Source organism: Apis mellifera, linkage group LG10 (genome assembly GCF_003254395.2).
Source record: "Apis mellifera strain DH4 linkage group LG10, Amel_HAv3.1, whole genome shotgun sequence".
NCBI classification, from domain to species: Eukaryota; Metazoa; Arthropoda; class Insecta; order Hymenoptera; family Apidae; genus Apis; species Apis mellifera.
This window is the reverse complement of record NC_037647.1, coordinates 11,877,738-11,899,966: the sequence shown is the minus strand read 5'-3', so window position 1 is coordinate 11,899,966 and position 22,229 is coordinate 11,877,738. Positions and strand designations below refer to the sequence as shown.

General features: G+C 18.1%; 3 protein-coding genes across 11 annotated transcripts; 2 read left to right on the top strand and 1 right to left on the bottom strand.

Annotated features, from left to right (window-relative positions):
* Positions 1 to 227: 227 nt before the first annotated feature.
* On the bottom strand, positions 228 to 15,667 carry LOC412355 (diacylglycerol kinase eta). Of its 8 annotated transcripts, none has more exons than XM_026443469.1 (22): positions 15,354 to 15,667; positions 14,797 to 15,001; positions 14,054 to 14,190; positions 13,753 to 13,844; positions 13,549 to 13,679; positions 13,081 to 13,249; positions 12,897 to 12,999; positions 7,556 to 7,878; positions 6,949 to 7,266; positions 6,722 to 6,873; positions 6,379 to 6,625; positions 5,771 to 6,039; positions 5,101 to 5,357; positions 4,636 to 4,924; positions 3,664 to 3,891; positions 3,050 to 3,152; positions 2,683 to 2,952; positions 2,303 to 2,597; positions 1,898 to 2,218; positions 1,556 to 1,651; positions 1,117 to 1,248; positions 228 to 967 (listed from the first exon to the last, which is right to left on the bottom strand). In XM_026443469.1, the coding sequence occupies exons 1-22, from the start codon at positions 15,390 to 15,392 to the stop codon at positions 719 to 721; spliced, it is 4,425 nt and encodes a 1,474-aa protein (XP_026299254.1). In that variant the 5' UTR covers positions 15,393 to 15,667; the 3' UTR covers positions 228 to 718. The 8 variants fall into 8 exon arrangements, 6 of the variants coding, with proteins under 6 accessions (XP_026299254.1, XP_026299258.1, XP_026299253.1 ...); XM_026443468.1 differs by having other exon boundaries at positions 229 to 1,009; positions 7,556 to 7,875; positions 15,354 to 15,666; XM_026443467.1 differs by having other exon boundaries at positions 230 to 1,009; positions 15,354 to 15,666.
* A 2,286-nt stretch (positions 15,668 to 17,953) lies between these two features.
* Positions 17,954 to 21,079, top strand: LOC551784 (probable actin-related protein 2/3 complex subunit 2). The gene is made up of 7 exons (XM_624169.6): positions 17,954 to 18,165; positions 18,611 to 18,704; positions 18,936 to 19,035; positions 19,148 to 19,349; positions 19,435 to 19,655; positions 19,771 to 19,972; positions 20,049 to 21,079. Exons 1-7 carry the CDS (start codon positions 18,092 to 18,094, stop codon positions 20,074 to 20,076), a joined length of 921 nt encoding a protein of 306 aa, XP_624172.1. The 5' UTR covers positions 17,954 to 18,091; the 3' UTR covers positions 20,077 to 21,079.
* A 2-nt stretch (positions 21,080 to 21,081) lies between these two features.
* LOC102655470 (transmembrane inner ear expressed protein) lies at positions 21,082 to 22,046 on the top strand. Of its 2 annotated transcripts, XM_026443474.1 has the most exons (3): positions 21,082 to 21,121; positions 21,444 to 21,796; positions 21,907 to 22,046. In XM_026443474.1, exons 2-3 carry the CDS (start codon positions 21,451 to 21,453, stop codon positions 22,044 to 22,046), a joined length of 486 nt encoding a protein of 161 aa, XP_026299259.1. In that variant the 5' UTR covers positions 21,082 to 21,121; positions 21,444 to 21,450. The 2 variants fall into 2 exon arrangements, with proteins under 2 accessions (XP_026299259.1, XP_006572362.1); XM_006572299.3 differs by lacking the exon at positions 21,082 to 21,121 and having other exon boundaries at positions 21,333 to 21,796.
* The last annotated feature ends 183 nt before the right edge of the window (positions 22,047 to 22,229 follow it).

Genomic DNA, 22,229 nt, shown 5'->3' with positions numbered 1-22,229 from the left:
TAAGTCAAATATAATAAATATAATAATATAATACATATTTTTAAACTTATATATAATTTATATTAATATATTATTATCCAAGTCTTTAATTTTTGTATAATATAAAAAAGAATAAATATAATTTTTAATTCTTAATTAAATTATAATTTTTAATTTAATTTAATATTTAAATCTTTGTTTAATAAATGCATTGTTAATGTTATGCTCATATCTAATAATATATAATAATATGAATTATTTTATTAGACATGTCTATAACATATATTAATACTTTTAAAAAATTAAAAATTTCCTTAAGTTCTCTAAAGTATAATTATTTGTCTTTTGACATAGAATCAGTTCAATAGTTTGGCACAAGTAATATTATTTTATTAAATACAGCAGTGTAGAAAATAATTTTCATATAACATTGCTGTGTCACACTAAGTGCCCCTTTTTATTAGAATATTCATGTTATATTTGTATTCTATCTTATTATTACACATAATTTTTAATTAATGTATAATCTTTTTTCTATTTTTCAAATAATGTATATTTGTATCTATATATATTTTTAAATTTATGTTAATAGCATCCAGATAGTTATTAACTGGCATAACATTTTATTTTATTTTTATTTGATTGTATATTTTATACTTTTAATTACTAACTACTTTAATTAATTAATACTTTTAATTAATTGTATAGTTTTAATATTTAAATAAATTTAATCATGTATTTAATTATTTAGATCATTGATAGCTTGTAAGATTCGTTTAACATGTCCTACTTTAATAATACCAAGTTCTTTGAGATCTCTACGAGCTAGTGATAATAACTCCCTACCTCTTATATCGTGAGAAATAAATTTTTCGGTATATTCACCCAACTGTAGATTTTCCAACCAGCAACATACTTCTTGTACGCCCCATGTAGTAACTTGATCTCGAGCGAGATTTGTTCCAGAATTAATTCCTGAACGTCGAAACTTTAACCAAAACAAACCTCTATGACGATTCTTTTTATCTCCCTACATATAAATAATTTCATTATATTATTGTATTAAGTATATTCTAATCATATAAATTATATTTAAAGATTTAAAAAATATGTTATTAAATTAAAAATTTTTTATACCTGTTCATCTGATGGTAAGTTTTGTAAATATACTAATCTTGTACCTCCTTCATCAAATGTACATTTTTTTAATTCTTGTTCCATACTGGCCAAAGAAAATGAAAGTTTATTTTCTAAGTCTTCTCGTAATTTCTGCATTATAAATTTTACTTAGAAAGTTATTAAAAATTTTGACATACAAAAAAGAACTAACCCTTTCACTGTTGATTATTTGATTGTCAATTGTGATATACACATTAAGTTTAATAATATATAGAAATTCACATTCTTTTGCCTACTCTTCATCACTTTGATCTTATAATTCGTCTAATGATAATATAAAATTCTATATTGTTCATATAGTTTATTTCATTATTTATTATATTTTATAGTTTATTTTAATTTCAAACAGTAATATGCAAAAGTACAACAGTGAAAGGAATATTAATTTATTACTTACTAAATTATGTGCCTTATCTCTGAGTAATTCACACGAGTCTTCATAAAGTTGTCTTGCACTTGACACCAATTCTGTTACTACTGGTCTTAAATTAATCTGTTGAATGAAAATTATTAAAAATATATTATTTTAAAAAATATGTAATAATAAATAATATTAATAATTAAATAATATATTTAAATATTAAATATAAATAATTTAATTTTTTAATTTATTTAAAGAATATATTTTATAATTTAAAAATAATAAAAATAATAAAATGTAATATTTTAAAAAATATTTATTTATATTATTTATATTTAAAAATAATTATAAGTAAATATAAAATAAAAAATTACTAACTCCTTGCAAAATTTTTCCATCTGGATGAACTTGTTCAAGTGCTTGTGCTGTTCGTGCTGCAACTTGATATAAATCTGGTTCCAAACTTGGATGTGATATAATGAGAAGTTTAACCCATTTAACTAAAGTTGTAACCACTTCAATAAATCCCAATAGAATATACATTTCTTCTTCATTTAAATGTGTTGGTTTATTATGTACTTGAAGAAGTTTAGATTGTGATTGCAATTGTGTAGTGCTTAAAGTTGATATTGATTGGGATATTGCATTGAGTGTGCTGCGTTGTTTTTCTTCCCATGTTTTTAAAGATGTTTCAAGTGCCTATATTATAAAAAAAAAACAAATTATATTTTAGACTATATTTATTAGCACATATTGCCATTATCTTAAATTAATAATATTTACCCTATTTCTATAAAGCATTTGCATACGATTTTTGTGTATAATACGTATAATACCAGGAGGTTGAATCCAAGCTTCGCCATCAACTTGTATAGGTACTCCTTCATCACCCAAAATATTAATTTGAACTGTTTGACATTGTGCAATTCTATGATGTTGTAAATTAATTAATCGTGATGCAGCCATTTGAACAGAACCAAATACAGCTACAACTTCTAATATACGATCATCAAATGAAGGTGCTAAAAATAAATCTCCTTCTTTTGTGCCTCCCCAAAAATTTGTACCACCCATAAAGCTGGAAAATATATTTTTATAAATATGAAATATTAATGAAAATATTTTATTTTTATGTTTTTATTATATTTTATTTTTGTTTTTACCTTGGAATGTTCAATACAACAATTCCTTGTAAGGAAGGTAATGGTATTCGTTGGCCATCACATTCTAATTGTACTCTTTGTTCAAGATTTTTATATGTTTTTTGCAACCATTGTTTGGATCCTAATACACCATACCACATATAATTCTTTGCTCGTGATCGACATTTTTCAGGATGTTCTTCTCTTTTATGATGGAAATCAAGACTAATTTTTGCATCTATGCCGATTCCAAAATAATTATTCATAACACAACGTTCAAAATAACCTTCCCTTTAAAAATTAAAAAAAAATTATTTCAATCATTTATCAATGTTATTTGTAAATAATTAATATTTTATTTTATTGTATTCTTTAGTATATAAATTACATTAATGTTTCATCAGGATCCATTAATGGTGATACTGCAGCACAAAGTGCATCTGCATTTGCAAGTAATGCTTGACTAATAAGTCCAGTTCCTCCACTAACATCTATAAAGATATAAAATATTGTTATATCATAAATAATTATTATATCATAAAAAATATGTAATTATTACAATTATTCTTACAAAAAATAATAAATAAATTATAATTCTTTGTTATATACATATAACATATATATAATTTTTTTAATAAGAATATTGATAATATTTTTATTAGTTTTAATCATAGAAAAATTTATGAAAAAATATTTTTTTGTTTAATATTATTTAAAGCAATTTTTGTGTTTAAGTTGAAATTGATCGTGATAAAAATATATAATATATAATAAATATATAATATATAATATAAATATAAAATATATAATATATATATTTTAAATACAATGTTAAAAATTTTCATAATTTATTAATTTTTATACATCATATTTCAATTTAAAAAAATATTTAATATTCAAATTAAAATATGATTGATTCAATATAGAATGGATCTTGTAATATTTTTATATTATTCTATTTTAGAATAATTTAATTACATAAGTATTAAAACATTTACTTACTTGGCCACATAGGTAACTGAACTAATGGATTGATAATTGGAAGTTTTTTAACATCTTCTGTTTTATCAACAGATTTTACTCTTTCATGACGTAAGCTTGCATTAGAACCACCAAATCTTGCAGCTGTAGCAGCTAAAGAAACAACTTCTGATGCTTTTAACAAACTTCCACTACTAATTCGACGAGTTGCTTGAGGAGAAAAACCCAATTCAGGTAGTTCCACACTTACTAATCATTTATAAAATCAAAAAGTAATTATATTACATAATAAATTTTTAATAAAGTTTTCATATATTGAACACATATTGAACAAATAACTTTTAAAAAAAAGTAATATTATGAGTAATATTTTAAGTAATATTATAAATTTTTTAAAAGAATATTTATCAAAAAAAAGTAAAAAATTTTAAATGTATGCATATAGAATAAATATCAAAAAATTATAAAATTAAAATATATTAATATCATAAAATTCTATATATATAGAATGAATAATATAAAATTTTACAAATTATTTTTTTTAAAATTATATAGATATTATTTTGTTTTTTATTAATATTAAATAAAATGATTTTCAATCATATATATAAAATATTATATATCAATTATAGGTGCAAGAAATTTAGAACAAAACTTTTAAGAAATCTAACTTTTAAAAAACTCATCCTTTTATTTCTTTTTTAATGTACATTTTTTTTATTATTTTAATTTAGTAAATAATACTTAGATTTTTTTGCATGTTATGATAAAAAATATTTTTGTTTTGACATATCAAAGAATAAATAATAACTAATAAGAATAAATAATAAAATAAATAAATAATAAGAGAATAAATAATAAAAAAAATAAACATGTTTTAACTTAAAAATTATGCATTCATCTATTATTTATCATCTATTATCTATAATCATTATTATTACATTACTACAAAATTATATGAATTTAAATATAAAAATTTAAACATTAACTTACATCTTTCCATACTTTCGTCAGTATGTCGTCTTAAATAAGGATTCATTTTATATTCTGCATCTAAATCATGTTGACTTTCAATTGACATTGATGGACTGGGAGGATTGATTATAACACTTATTGTGGGTGGAAAGCTATTACGTTTTTCATTTGTTGGAGTAGTATCCGAAGATACAGTAAAGCAACATACAGGGCGCAATAAATCAGATGCCTTACCATCTTGCTCTTTAAATTTATTTGCCTTGTTTACATTTTGTTCTGTTGATCCAATTTTGTATTTAAATTTATTCTAATAAAAATTGAATAAATTTTAATAATATATTTAATATTTATATTAATATATATATTAATATTTGTATAATATATTTTAAAATATATGTTAATATATATGTAAATTTTTCAATAAAAATAAACTTAATTATAGAATATTAGTAAATATATTATATTATTAGTACTAATTATTACCTCCATTTCTATAACAGTAGAATATTTTGTTGATTTCTTAAATGAGCGTTTAGCAATTTCATTTGTAATATCAGTATTTTCTAATTCATTTTCTAAATACTCTCTTACAGAATCATATTCTTCTCCATTTATAATACTAGTTAAATCTTGTCCTATTAAGCTTTCAGAATTTTGTAATTCACTAGTGATCATTTCTGAATTATCAGGAGAATCAATATGTCTAATTTCGGAATCAAATGTATCACTACCTATATATCCTGAAATAAAATATATATAAATAAAGTATAAAATATAATATGAAAATATATATATAAATATTTTTAAATATTCATTATAACTATCAATTATAACAACATATATTCACTATAACATTTTATCATTCAAAGTGATTTATTTATATACTATAAATTATTAAACAAAATTATTATAATAAAAAGTTTTATAATAATTATATTAAAAATAATAAAATATAATAATAAAATAAATAATAAAAAGATATTATATCATAAACAAATTTTAAAATACAAATATATAACAAATAATTTAAACAAATAATTTTTAAGATATTAGTTGAATAGTATTTTAATATAAATATTGAATAAAATAAAATAAAGTATTTGTAACAAAAATTATAAATATTTATATTAATGATATTATTATTACAATTTACCTTTAAGTACTTCCATTTTAGCTTTATTTTCTGATTTTTGTTCATGTTCTGGTGATTGGATTGAATCTATATCAGATGAAATGTCTTGTGTAGTTCCATCTTCTGAAGGTGAACTTGTATCAAAAGTGGTTCTTGTAACACTAACTTGAAATTCTGAAGAAATTTCTATATTATTGGAATCAGATATTTGTTGGTCATTAGATTCAAGTATTTCCGTTTCTTGTTCATTATCCATACAAGGAATCATAGAGGTATGAAAGTTAAACGAACTAAAAGAAAATCCAATAAATGTTTATTATAAATAAGTATTTCTATGTTTTTATTATTATTCTTATATATTATATTATTTTTTTTATTTATAATTTTTGTAATTAAACATTTTTCAATTTATAAAATTATATATATAAAATTTAATTTTTTTCTTAGAATAACTTTTATATATAAAAAAATAATAATTTTAGAATTTATTTTTATAAAATACAACTTTATATATTATATTTGAATATCTATAAATATTTTCATGTATATTCAAAAAATAAATAATAAATAAAAATTGAATTTAATTTTTATTAATATTTTCTATATGATGCAGAAATTATAATATTTACCCTTGTGGTAAATTTTCACTATTTCGTCTACTATCAGCAAAACCATCAGGAGCAGGTAATGTTAATATCTCTTCAGGTTGAGAATCTCTTCTAAGATCTGGTATAGGACTTAAAGATGCTACATTAGGAGTTGGACTAGTACATATTGAATTATCTGTACTTTTTACAGATTCTATTAGTGTTTCTACAGATAAACTTTCAACATGATCTACTTTTAAACCAGGAATATTTAATTGTTTTTTTTTGCCTAGATATATTATTTTTTTATTATTAAAAATATTTATAATGAAAGAATAAAATATATTAGGAATTTATTAAAAAAATTTTATATAATTATACTTACTCAATATTGAATTTATTATTGTACTATCATCTAATGAACTATTTGTATTTGCTATTTTAATACCATGTTTTGAGTTGATATTAATTTGATCATCTATAACCAATTGAGCATATTCTACAAATTTTCTTACAGTTCTTTTTAAACTGTTTGCTCTAAAATTATTAAATTTAGAAGTTATAATAAATGTTTTATTTATATATTTTTAAATAAATAAATATTTAATTTACCTTGACATGACAATTTCTTTATCTGCAAATTGTTTTCTTTTTTGCACTTTTTTTAAATTTGTTATATCTTTCTCTGGCTTTTCTAATACTCCTTTTTCACAATTATCAGGTGAAACAGAAATTTCAGTATTTAAATTAATATTATCAACATCATTTATATGTTCAGTTGATAGATATTCTTCTTCTTTGCATAATATTGTTAAGAACAAATTAAGTTTTTGCTGAAGTATTTTACATTTTTCTTCCACTTGTTGGTCCTCTGAGTTCATATTTTCCATTATATATGCTACAAAATCTTTTACTGTATCACATAAAATTCTGCAAATAAATATTTTATTAATATAATTTTTTTTTCTGATTTTGTTTTTTTCTTATATCACATTTTAATGAATAGAGATTATATTTTTTATAATAATATATTATATATAATAAAAATATAATAAAAATAATTAAATAATTCTATTTAAGACTAAATAAATTGGATAAAATTAATTTAAATAATAAATTGTATATATATAATAATTGTATAGAAAGTTTACTATAAAAATTATTATTAATTTAATTTATATTATAATTTATATTTATATATACTTTAGAAGATACATACCTAATACTAGATAAAATTACATTTTCTTGATCTGATTCCAAAACATTTGTTATATGGGTAAGAATATTCTCTTCATATTGACTAGCAATATTTGATTTTTGTACAGTATCAGGATGATTTAAAACATTTTTGGGACATGGCAAAGAAATACTACGTTCAAAAGTCATAATACTCCATCGATCAAGCATTTTTGTGCCTGCTTTTTCATATTTTTCTAATAACTGAGGTAAATGAGCATCATCATCACAAGAAGATCCCCAACCCAAAACACGTGCCAAATCATTTCCTGTTCCCAATGGTAGAACTCCAACTTGACACTGCTTCTATTTTAAATTTTTGTGCAAAAAAATTATTTTGTTAAAGTTTAAAAAATTACATGCACATTTAAAAAATCTATAAATCATATGTTATTATATTAATTATATACAATTCATTTTTATATTGATATAATGAAATATATAGAAATATGGATTAAATTGTTATATTTTTATCTATTATATAGCATACATTGCAAATAAGCAAAGCAATAATTAAACATTCAAAAAAAATATTAGTTCTTACAATAAAAATAAGAATTTTAAACATAAAATATATTATAAAATATTTATTAATCTACTGTGCAAATAGAATCCTATTCCTCTTAAATTGTTTATTATATACAAAATAAAAATTAAAAAATTCCTAAAAAGCTTTTATTGCAGACATAATTACAATAAAAATTATAATAAAGATATTATTTTTAATTATAAAATATTAATATTTTTTATGTAATAATAATTATACTTGTTATCCTTCAATAATAGTTATAATAATTAATGTTTAACATATGTATTAAATTATCATTTAGTTTTCCTTCTTTTTTTTTATGAAATTTTTTCTTAATTAAATCTTTATGCTTTATTTAAAATAACTATATAAATAACTATATAAATAACTGAATAATATAAAATGAATGAATGAAGATTTCTTTTTAATATTAATTTTTTAATTTAAAAAAATATATATATAGAAATAATTATAATATATTTTATTATATCTCTATATGTATATGTTATAAAAAAGCAAAATAAGAAAATTTTAATTATATCTAATAAATTATATAAAAATTTTTATAAATACAAAAATTTTCATAAATGAAATTAGATAATTATTAAAATGAATGAAATCATTTTAAGAAATATATATGTTTAAAATTTTATTTATAAAAAAATATTTCACAATAATTATAAATATATAATATAAATAAATATATAACTAAATTATAATTATGGAATATATTAAAAATATATTTTATCAAAATGGAAAATAATATTTCTATTGTAAATTAAAATATTATAGTAAAAAAGGATAATAATCAAAATATTATAATAATAAAAAATTTCACTAAAAAACATTTAAAATTACTTTACATATTCTTACTTTCTAGATTACCTAGATCAGGTTTGACCAACTTTGCTATAAATTATACAACCAAACTATTCATTCCCTCATCTAACATTTCATGCTCATACACATTTATTTAAATATATACAAAAGATATACAACATATTTAAAATTAAAATTAATATAAAAATCTATATTATTTTTTACTTCATTTGAAAGTTTTAACAAAAATAAAAAATTATTTAATTATTTCAGTTAATGAAATAATTAAATAATTTTTTAACTTAATGAAAAATAAAGTTAATTTTTATAAATCATTTTTAAAATAAAACTGATGAATTAAATAAATTATTTCAAATTATAATTTTGTTTATTGTAAATTGTAATTTTTATTTTATATAAAATTCACTCAAGTCACAATATAGTTTAGTTTTTAAATCTAAATTTTCAAAATAATAGAGCAACAAAGAAAAACAAATAAAAAAAGCCACATGTAGCTTGCAAATCATCAGTTGATCATCTTTGATCTAGATTATATATAATATAATATTAAATAAATCATTGCGCACATAGATCCAATTAATAAATAATTAATAAGTTAAGGAATAAATATTAATTTTACAAATGCCACATTCTAGAATTGATATCATTAAATTTTTATTAGTTCCATAATATAAATTTTGTATGTGGTAATTAGTATAATTACATAAGATATAATAAATATGATCTAAAAATTATTCTTTAATATAAAAAAAATTTTTTCTAAAGAAATATAGTAAAAATACTTAAATGATTATCAAAATAGTTATATTTAAGTTATATTTTTCAATGAAAAAAAAAATTATAAAAAAACTAAGATAATATTTTTCATATCTATTAAAAATTGATATTATAAAAAAATAATTTTTTTATGCATTATAATTTAATAATGAATTAAATAGATTAGAATAGGTAGTTAAATATTAACTAATATTATTAAAGCATCTAATTAGTTACAATCTAAAACTATTAATTTAATACATATAAATCTATATACTATTAAACTTATAATTAATAATATTTATTCCAAGACAAATATACAAAATTTTTTAAATTGCATAATATTATGAACAAAATAATATTTAATAATTCAAAAAATTATTAAAAAAAGAATAAATAAGTATGTATTGATTTGATTTTTATCCTTGAATATTTAATAAAATATTTTTAACTTATAAATAAAATTAAAACCTAAAAATCTAATATAATTTTGTTAAAATTGATTTAAAATCTTAAAATTCCTATATCTTTTATACTACTAATATTTATGAAATTTATTTTCAATGCTATCATTTGCAATTATACTTTATATTACCACTATGACTGCAATCTATAATTATATGGAACACTATACAATTCAATCACACACCTTTTGAATCGTTTGGTGCAGCATTCCATTACAAATCCAAATCCAGAGGAATTAATTCCATTGTTATAATCATAGGGAGTATTGTTTTGTACTTTAATCCATATTCCACTGGTTCCAATACTGCTCCAGTCTCTTAATTACACTGAATAATATAATAAGATAAGTGAAACATAAAAGATAAATTTATGGAAATTTTGTCCTTTTTTTGAAAGAGTAAGGCTACAAGACTAGAATAAACACGAATATATAAATCGAAAGTAAATCACGTATATATACGTAAATAATTAAACAAATGAATTTTATACACATGTTATATTATATGTGAATTCTTTAAATGCAGAATTCTTAAATGAATTTGTACAATCACATTAATTGAGTTTGATTTTTTAAATTATAAATTATAAATAATTAAATATTTAAGGATGATAAATATTAAAAATTTTTTAATTTTATTAATATATCAATATGTTTCTAATATATAACTTCAAGTATTTAATTTTACATTCTATTAAGTATTATTTCTTTTTTAAAATAAACATTATTTATTTATATTTATTTATATATTTAACATTTAAATAAAAAAAATGAAAATTTTTTTTTTAAATACTATATGTATAGATATATATAAATATAATCTATATAATACTATATAATAATATATATATAATACTATATATAGATATCAGAAATATTTTATTATTAACAATATATTGATAATTTAAAATCGATAAATCCATTTTCAGACTAAATTAATAATTTTTCAATATGCAGAAATCATATGAATGCAAAAAAAAATTAAATTTCTTCAATTAATATTTCGTGTATTATTTATTAATTAATATTTGTAGAATAATTCTTATTATTGAATTTATATTATGTTGTTCAGTATAACATGTTCACAAACAAAATTCATTTGTTTATTATATTGTAATCATACTATTCATACGTAATATTTATTTGAAAAAAATTTTATTCAAAAATCTTTTATATTACCTAATATAACTATTCTCATTATTTTTAAATTTGTTTATATATATATATTGTTAATACTATATATATATATTATAATTTTATTGAACATTGCAATATTTATTAGATATTATAATTAGCAACAATACAATATAATAATTGTAATACAAATATATTTTTTTAAATAAAATAATTATTTTCCTATACAAATTTATATATTTTTTTATATTTTATATCTTACAAACATAATCATCCTTTAATAAAATATATAAAACAGAAAGTTACGAATTTTATAATAAAATTTTAATATTAGTAATTATTTAAATGACAAATATACAATTATAATTGTATATTGATTTAAATTATAAATTTAAAACTAACTAACTTTTAAACAGTGAAAAATTAAAATGAATTATAATATGAAATTCTAAATTAAAAATATAAATAATAATGATTTTTAATATTTGTAATATATATAAGACATTAAAAATTTTTCAAAAATTACATGCTTAACATACACTTACCATCTACAAATAAAGTTAATGAAGCTTCATGTATACAAAGAATCCTAATGCACAAACACCAGTATCATCTGAAATAAAATTATAAAAAAGACACACCATGCTATTTAAAATATGAAAGCTTTTCATTATTATATACTTAACCTTTTTGTAATATTTACAAAATTATACTCTCTAATTTATTCTAATACCAACTAATAAATTTAAAAAATAATTAATTTTAAATATTTATTTCTTTAACTTTTATAAAATTTTAAATTATATATTAAATATGATCTTTCTTTTACATTTTTCATATTATATTTTCAATTTAAAAATATAATAATAAAAATATAAATTTTTTATAAAAATTTTTAATAAAAATATATGAATAAAAATAATTTAAGTTATTTTAAGTTACTTTTAAGTTATAATAATAAGTTAATTTACTTTTAAGTATAACTTTTAAGTTTTTTAAAAAAAAATAAATAATCAAAATTAAAAAAAAAAGATTAGCTTATAACTTTTTTTTATTGTAATTTTAATTTCTATTACAATAGCAAAATCATGTTTAATAATCTTAAAACTAAATTATATAAATTTAATACCTGATAATGTTATAGATTTTAAAGTATTGAAAGTTTTATTATATTAATTAAAATAATTAAATATAATTATAAAATTGCTTTCATTGATGATTATGATTGGACAATAAGATAATATAACATTTAAAATAATAATATAAAATACAAACATGCTAATAATAAAAAAATAAACTTCTCTATTACTTTTACCTCAATCATTGTCATGTAAAATAATTTTATGATTTCTAAATGTATGTCTAAATAATTATAATTTAAATATTTCATGCATATTAATATAGAACAATATAGCTTTTGCATAGCATAAATATGTTTAAAGTGAATATATATATATATACATATATATATATGTATATATGTATATATAATTTGGTAGCCAAGAACTGTAAATGTATACTACATAATATAATCTCATGCAATTAGCAAGAATTTATCAAGCCAAAAAAAAATTATTTAATTTATTTATTTAATTTACTTACATGCATTCCTAGACGATCAATTTCAGAAAGAACCCAACCAACAGATCCATCCCCACTGCATACCAAAATACGAAATGGATCAAAATGACGAAATAGTCTTAACCTATAAAGTTACCTATATATTAATAAGTTGTACTTTTAAATAATTTAAAATTATATAAGTAAAGTTCATAAAACATTTTACCCTGGTCCTGGTCCTCCTTTTATAAGATCAAATACTTGTGCTGGATTTAATAATTGTTTAAATCTTCTAAGAAATTTAATACCTTGATTGTCACCAGATTTACTATTTACAAATACTAAAAGTGGACTGCATCCAGTAGGTCTTATAGCTTCCCAAGCTTCATCACTACCTATAAAATAATTATTACATTCTTTATAAAATTTTGAAAATTATTGTATTATAAAAATAATATATATATATATTATTTTTATAATAATTATAAAAATAATATAATTAATAATTATAAAAATAATATATATATATATATATAAAAAACAAAAAATTTTCTATAATAATTATGGATTTTATAAGTATAAAAAAAAAACTTAAAAAAATTTATTAAATATGTATATACAATTAAATTATAAAAAATACAATTAAATATATTACAAAAAATATAATAAAATATTGGATGTTAAATAATATCACCTATACTATGCAGTGCTGTAGGAGGAACTACACTCAATTTAACTGGTCCTAATGGACATTTAATACTCATGGCAGGTCTACAAGCTGTATGTACTGTAGCTCTACACCATAAACATCTCCAATCTTGAAGCCTATATAATTATAATAAAAAAAATAAAAATTTTAAGTTTAAATTATGCATATATTTGAAATATAATATTATACCTGAGTACAGAACCACAAGTTTTATCACATACAGAACATTTTGAGGATACCGGTAAATTGCCTTCCATCCATTGATGAGGCATAGTAATATTCTGTATAAGAAGAGTTTATAAAATATATTATGATAATTATAATTTGTTTTTAATAAAAAACAAATACTACAACAAAATATCATTTATCACAACAATTAGAAATTTCATTTTATTTTAGCAATTCCATAAGACTATATAAAGAATTAATGTTAAAATTCAGAAAAAGAATTAAGAATTATATTAATAAATTATAATCTTTTCACATATACCCCATCTTTATCCTCAATAATGTCTTTGCCAATAGATGCCAAAGTGGTCCATTTGCAATTATTTATTGCTTTTATACTACATCGTTTATGAACTTTATATTTACATATTTCACAACTTAAACCATGAGAAGTAACACCTATAATATATAAATATAACATATATATTATATATAATATGTTATTATTATTTATAGTAATTATAATTATTAACATTTTTTATAATTTATTACATTAAAATAGAATAATATTTATATGAATTTATAAATCAAAGATTTATATACATATAATAATTTTTTATTATCTTTTATATTATTTTATTTTTTATTAATTTAGTATTATAAAAATATATATATATAACAAAAATTATTAATTATTAATTATCTATTATAAAATTAAATTATTTTATAATATATTTATATATTCTTATTAAAATATAATTTTATGTTATAAAAATTAAAAAATTAAACTTATTTAAACTTATTTTAATAAATATATGAATTATTATAATTATATATATATATATTATATATATATATATAATATATATATATAATTATATATATATATAATTATATATATATATATATATAATATATAATTATATATAATTATATATAATTATATATAATTATATATAATATATAATAATTATATATATATATAATAAATATATATATATAAGATATATAAAAATAATAAAAATATATAAAAATAAAAATATGTAATAAAATATTTATATTTACCATAAAGAGCATCTCTACAAACATTACAATATGTTGGTCTCGCATGACTTGTTGCATACCATTGATGATTACCACTAAGCATTTCTGCAATTCCAGAATCTGTCTGAGCGCAATTCTTTGTTACTGTTCTTAATGCATTCAACCAATCTTCCATTTCTTGTCTACTTTCACCACAAAGAACTAATGATCGAAATGGAGTTATCACCTTAAAATTATAAGGAATATTTATTTCATTTGATGATATAAAAATATTTAAGACATATTAGTAAATTATTATATTCAATATTGTAACATAAGTATTTTTTCCAAATTGTAAAATATTATAATTTTATAAAAAAAATATGAATTATATATAAATATTATTTTAAATAATATTTATATTTTCATAAAAAAAATCATATTTATCATTTTTCATTAATCTAAATTAATTATTTATATTATTTAATAAGCAACAAATTTTATATTTATTTTTACAATTATTATATAATTAATCATATAATTTTGAAAAAATTTTTTATATGTATTTATGTATTTTTTCATATATAAATTAAAATTACCTTGAATCGAGAATGGGTTCTTTGTTGCTTTGGTGACATTTGAATTGCAATTTCAAACACAACATTTGAATGTATATAATTTGTACATATCTCGAACAATTGCAGATATTATGTTCAAACGGAAATCGGTTTTTAGACATACAAAAAATATAGAAAAACGTACTGAGCATCGAAATAATTGAAGTAATAGTTATGTGCACGATCTTTTCTCCTTCTTTAAGCCATTGCTATGTCCTATTTTCCATGGCGCATGTCATGTCACCTCATTTATAAATAAATATTTGAATGAAAACATAATGTATTGTTATAGAATTATATTATATATATTATTTATCTTGTTTTCAACATATTTTTATTATTATCATATTATTAAAAGTTCTTTGCTATAGAATGGATAAGTAATAAAATTTAAAATGAAAATAAATTAATTAACTTATTAAAGAATATTTCAAAAGTTCAATAATACCAACATATATGAATAATTTATATTATATATTGATTATGTAATTAAAATTTAAAAAAATAGAAAATTATTTAAAATTATGAAAACAATAGATATATATAATTAAAATAGAATAATTTATTTAAATTAAAAAATAATTTATTTAAATACAAATTATAATCGAATTAACAGCATTTCTTATTAATTTTTTATAATAATATGTTCAAAAATTTATAATAATATTAATAATAAAAAATGAATACATACAAGTCATATATTTTAAATATTTAATAAGAAAATTTAAAAATATCAGTTTATATTTAAATAAATGAATCTCACACATTTTTAATATATAAATTCATTTGTAATTTTTAATTAATAACGAATAAACAAATATTTATATATATATATATATATATATATATATATATATATAATGTTCCTTAAAGATTTTGGGTTCAGGTTATTCGTGGAATGTTAAAGTGTTTTGATCGCGATGATAAAAATTATGATATAAAAATAAAAATTTAATAAATTAATATTTAAACATTACTTTAATTTAACAATAAATTGAATGATAATAATTTAATAAACTTAAACTATAAAACAAATTAACTTTAATATAAGTGTTTAAAATAACGTCTGATTTCTTCAAATACAATAACTATATGTGTGAATCTAATTTTTCTTATTTTCTTTTATTTTATATATGTATATATATATATATATATATATATATTATAATTCTATTATAGAATTTCAAAAATAAAATATTGTATTTTTCTACATTATAATAATAATCATGTTAGAAAGTGATTAATTATCAATGATTGATATTTCATCAATAAATTGGTTATTTCATCAATAAATTGTTCATTGTCTACTATATCTATAATTTATTACAATTTATATTTAGCACCAACTACATTATAGAGAACCATCTTATGATGATCTCACACTTTTAATAACATTATGGTCGATATTATAATAAATTCATGTATTAACGCAGTTCATTGAATCTAATTATCGAATAAATAAATCAAATTATGCGATAGATAATGCAATTTCAGGTATTGTTGATGAAATTAATCTCAAAGTCATTTATAAATCTTTTAATTATTTATTATTCCACAATTTTTGGAAATATCAAATCAATATAATAAAAGTTATAAATATCAATAAACATCAAACATATACATGTATATATACACACATATATATTTATAACGATATAAATTGATTTAGATTTTAATATTTTGTCTTCCAATAAATTGCAACATATGTCATGATTTTATGAACTTTCGATTTTGACTCGGAGAATATATACATTGTTAATTGTGAATGTATATTGTTTTGAAATTTTTGGCGCGAATTTCAATTAAATATTATGAAGTTTTAATATTTTAATATATATATTGTAAAAGATATTTAATCATATTTTATATATGTATATAATATGAAATTTTCTTTTTTCTTGTTATTTATATTAATTAGTAACTAATATTTAAATATTAAAATAAAAAAATACGTATCTTTAGATTAATTAAAAATATATAAATCATTTTATTTGTTATATTATTTTTTAAATTATTTATTATTATTATTTAAATTTTCAATTTAAATTTAAAAATTTATTTAAAAAGTTCATAAAGATTATTTATTTAAAATTCAAAAAATATAAAATTTATTAATAAATTAAAGAAAAGAAAAAATTAAAGAATTATTTTAGAGATAACTAATATGAATATATATAATATGAATATATTATAAGAACTTTATTTCATTAATTTGGATTACGAAATAAAATTATTATGTTTATAATATTATTTTTAAAATTAAAATAAAACATTATTAGTAAATATTTGAAATCTATTTTAATTTTTCTTATAATGTATGAATATTGATACGATATGTGATGAACTTTTAATATTTTTCTGTATTGTAAACTGACTTAAGTACTTAATTATAACTAGATTAATAAAATAGTTGATTATTTTCTGAATTTAATTAATAAAAATGTTTATATATTATATATATCTATGAAATAAATAAATGAAAATTTTTAACATATTAAATAGAATATAATAAAATGTGTATTGTCCAATAAATCAATTGCTATTGGTAGTGGTACAACATACATATAGTTAGGTGATCTGGCTATGTTAAACCTACGATCACTTGGTTCAAGAGAAAAGATTAGAAATTAGTCAGAATCGTGTATATGATTGAATTTCTCAGTAGATAATTAATAATTACTGTGTTATAATATTAAAATTAATTAATATAAGATATAATAATGATTTTGTTAGAGATACACAATAGGATACTAGAAGAAACATTAAATAACAAAATAAAAAATGCTCTGTCGGGGTAAGTAAAGTGTTCCTTTTTTAAGAACAAGATATTTTTCACGTTTTTAAGATAAAGTTAAAGATTACAAATTAGGGCGGTGTCCATTTCAAATATTAGCGACATTTATTTAATAGCATACTTAATATTTATATATATTATATAAATAAATTAAAAAAAAATGATTAAAAATTTAAATCTATTTACATTATATAAAAAAATATTTATGTAAAATATAGTTTTTCTAGCATTTAATCATCTATTTTAATATTTATTTAATATTATCTTGATCAATATGAAAAATATATAATTAATATTAAAAATTTATGAAAACAAAAAATATTGAAAATAAAATAATATTATATTATTATATTTATAATGTAATTAATTTTCATTATCTATTAATAATTTTATATTCTATATATTTAATATATGTAATATAATTAAAATATATCTTCTTTTATAGTCATAAACCAGAATCTACAGATGTTGTTATAGCAGATTTTGATGGAGTTTTATTTCATATTTCTAATTTAAGTGGTGACAAGTCAAAAATTAGAGTAAGTTCTAAAAGATTTTATTATGTGTAGTTTTTAGCATAATAATGTATAAAATTTATATATTATATATTAAAATAATAATATATAATTAATTAATGTTATTTATTTATTTTATTGCTTAATCAAACTTAAATTTATAATAATAATAATTCATAATAAAACTTTATTTGAAATTTTTTTATTTATATTTGATATTTTTTCTTGTAAATAATGTGTTTAATTTTATTACAGATAAGTATTTTACTTAAATTTTATAAACAATTGCAAGAACATGGGGCTGATGAATTACTTATACGTGAATATGGACCTTATCTTATAGCTCCTGAAAATGGTAAACAATATAATTAAGAAATATTTAATAAATTTTAAAAAATATTTAATAATTATTATTAATTATGTTATTCAAACATTATTTAATAAGATTTTGATATTTTTTTTATTAGGTTATAACGTGTCTGTATTAATAGATTTGGAAAATTTGCCTGAAAATTGGGAATCATTAGTTAAAAAAATAGCACTTTTAAAAAGGCATTGTTTTGCTAGTGTTTTTGAAAAATATTTTGATTTTCAAGAAGAATATTATGATTCACCAGGTACACAATTGCAAAAAAGGGCAGTCATTCAATATAGAGATGAAGAAACAATGTAAGAATATACTTTTATTTTATAATATATAAAATAAAAATAATAAAAGTAAATAATCTTTAATTTATATATATTTTATATAAAGGTATGTTGAAGCCAAAAGTGATAGGGTAACAGTGGTATTTAGCACAATATTTAAAGATGAAGATGATATGGTTATTGGAAAATTATTTTTACAAGAATTGAAAGAGGGGAGACGTGCAAGTCATACAGCTCCACAAGTTTTATTTAATCATCGAGAACCACCATTAGAATTACAAGATTCTGAAGCAGCTGTTGGAGATTGCATTGGATACATTACATTTGGTAAATATTAATTTAATTATGTTAAGATTATAAAAAAAATTTAAAACAAATTATAAAAATTATTAAAATTTATAAATTTTACATTAATTTTTTCTTTATATTTTTTTTTTTATAGTATTATTTCCAAGACATACAAACAGAGAAGCTCGTGATAATACCATTGATTTAATACATATGTTTAGAAATTATTTACATTATCATATTAAATATAGCAAAGTTTATATTCACTCAAGAATGCGTACAAAAACAACAGATTTTTTAAAAATATTAAATAGAGCAAGATCTCAATCAAAAAACACTGAGAAAAAAACTATCACGTAAGTTCTTTCAAAAATATTTCTTTTTGAATGTGTTACATTAGGATATTAAATTTGAAAATATTATATTTTACAGGGGTCGAACATTCATTAGGAAGGAATGAGTGTAAACATAAAATTATATTTCTTATATTGTTTTAATAAAAGATAAATGATTTCTCATTTATCTTATAGATTTATTAGAAATTTTTTGATCTTCTGGCAAGAAAATTTGTTATTGTTTATAACAAAAGATTCTAATTCATCATATGACTTAAAAACTATCAATTTTTGAGTCTTAACATTCATTATCTATGAACAATATATTGTTCTTTATAAAAACTCTATATTGCTAAATACACTTGAAATGTGTACACAGCAATATGATTGAAAAATCATTTTATATCGAAATTTTTTAAATAATATTATCAAAATACATAAAATTTTCAAAAAAATCAGGGAATAGTCTGTTTATGAATAAAATTAAAAATAATTTTTACTTTACTCTTTTATTTTTACTCGATAAAATGTAATTAATTCTATCTTTAAAATCAAAGATACATAATCATACTTCTATTTCTTTAAATTTTTTGTCTTTATAAATTCACGAAAATGATATTTTTTTTTTTAAATTCCACGTACAACGAAAATGTTTAAAATAACAAGAAACGCGTGGATTTTATAAAATAATATATTGATGTATCATTTGTATTTTTAATAACATAGATGTCTTTTTTGATAAATTATTTTTATTAGCTACATTTTATTGTCTCTCTCATTAACATATTAATTGTAATATAATAAAAGTATTAATTCTATATTATAAGTGATATAATTATCAAACCTTTGTTTGTATTAATTGAAAATATTAGTTATTGTGAAAATTAATAATAATATATAATTAGTAAATGGATATAGGGATTGGAAAATAAGATTAAGATAAAAACTAGGGTGTGCCAAATAGGGATGTTCATTAATAACCACACCTCTTTATTTAACACTGACATAAAAGCTACAGTATGTGCCTCATAGAATTTCAGTTATGCGCGTTTTTCTACAAAATACACATTCTGTTTAAAGTTTATTGTATTAATTATTTTTATAATTAAATGAAAAAAATTTTAAATCTTCAATGTTGATACATATATTTCATTATATTTCTTTTAATATGTAAGTATTATAAATTATTATAATTTATTAGAGTTGAAATGTATGTATATATATATATATATATATATATATATATATATATATATAAATTTTTTAAACAAAATATTTTATTAATAATTCTGAACCAAATTTTATATTATTTTGTATTAATTTTTTGATATAATTAAAGTTTAATTTTTTAATTATACATGTATAAAGTATTTATGAATTATATTATTAATATCATGAAACAAAAAATGAAATCAAATAATTATAACAATGATTTAATAATGACATTTGCTTTTAGAAAATTTATTTCTAAATACTTATTCAAACTTTCCAGTTAAATTATGAAGATAGTAAATGAATCAACTATTGCATCAACTTTATCTTCATCTTTGCCACCTTGTTCACCTGAAATAGTCATACGATATGGAGATTGTGTTGGAAGTGAAGTTGAAAAATGGTTGGAAGATGAAGTACTAGCAGGGTTTCGAGTTTGGCAACTTGCTGGCATAATTCTTTCTATTCTACTTAGTATATTGATTGGATTTTGTTGTTGCATCAGATTCAGAGTACCACGAACTAAACAAGAAATAGAAGCTGATTATATTCGAAAAAAAATAACAGACAATTTTAGACATGAGTTATCTAAAATCAATAATATAGAAATGAATGATATGGATTTGAAAAAAGGTAAAGAAATTTAAAATTTAAAAGTTGTAATATGAAAAGAAAATTAAAATTTAACTTTCATTTATTTTATTTATTAAATTAATTAGTACTGATCTATTTTTCATTATTAGCATTAAGCAAAATTCAAAATAAATTTGATATAGAAACTTATGAAGTACAAAAACTTCATGAAGAATTAACATATAAAAATATGCATAAATTGCATTCAAAATTCAATGGAATATTTAATGGAATTTATTTTAATAAATAAGAATATTCCAATACTGGTAATATAATTTAATAAATTTATAAATTATTTTACTTATTATCAAATACAAATATAGATCTTATTTTTTAAAATAATGATTATTAATTACTAATATTATATTTCTAATTAAAATTTATAATAACTAAATTAGATATTATAATAAGAGATAAGAAATATAAATTAAAT

Coding starts and splice junctions, on each gene's coding strand:
- LOC551784 (XM_624169.6), top strand. CDS start 18,092: ATGATTTTGTTAGAGATACACAATAGGATACTAGAAGAAACATTAAAT. Junction 19,656..19,770: donor CATTGGATACATTACATTTG/GTAAATATTAAT, acceptor TTTTTTTTATAG/TATTATTTCCAAGACATACA. Junction 19,973..20,048: donor ACTGAGAAAAAAACTATCAC/GTAAGTTCTTTC, acceptor TATATTTTACAG/GGGTCGAACATTCATTAGGA.
- LOC412355 (XM_026443467.1), bottom strand. CDS start 15,392: ATGTCACCAAAGCAACAAAGAACCCATTCTCGATTCAAG. Junction 13,680..13,752: donor ACTTGTGGTTCTGTACTCAG/GTATAATATTAT, acceptor ATAATTATATAG/GCTTCAAGATTGGAGATGTT. Junction 13,250..13,548: donor TACAGCACTGCATAGTATAG/GTGATATTATTT, acceptor ATTATTTTATAG/GTAGTGATGAAGCTTGGGAA.
- LOC102655470 (XM_026443474.1), top strand. CDS start 21,451: ATGAAGATAGTAAATGAATCAACTATTGCATCAACTTTATCTTCATCT. Junction 21,797..21,906: donor TGATATGGATTTGAAAAAAG/GTAAAGAAATTT, acceptor TTTCATTATTAG/CATTAAGCAAAATTCAAAAT.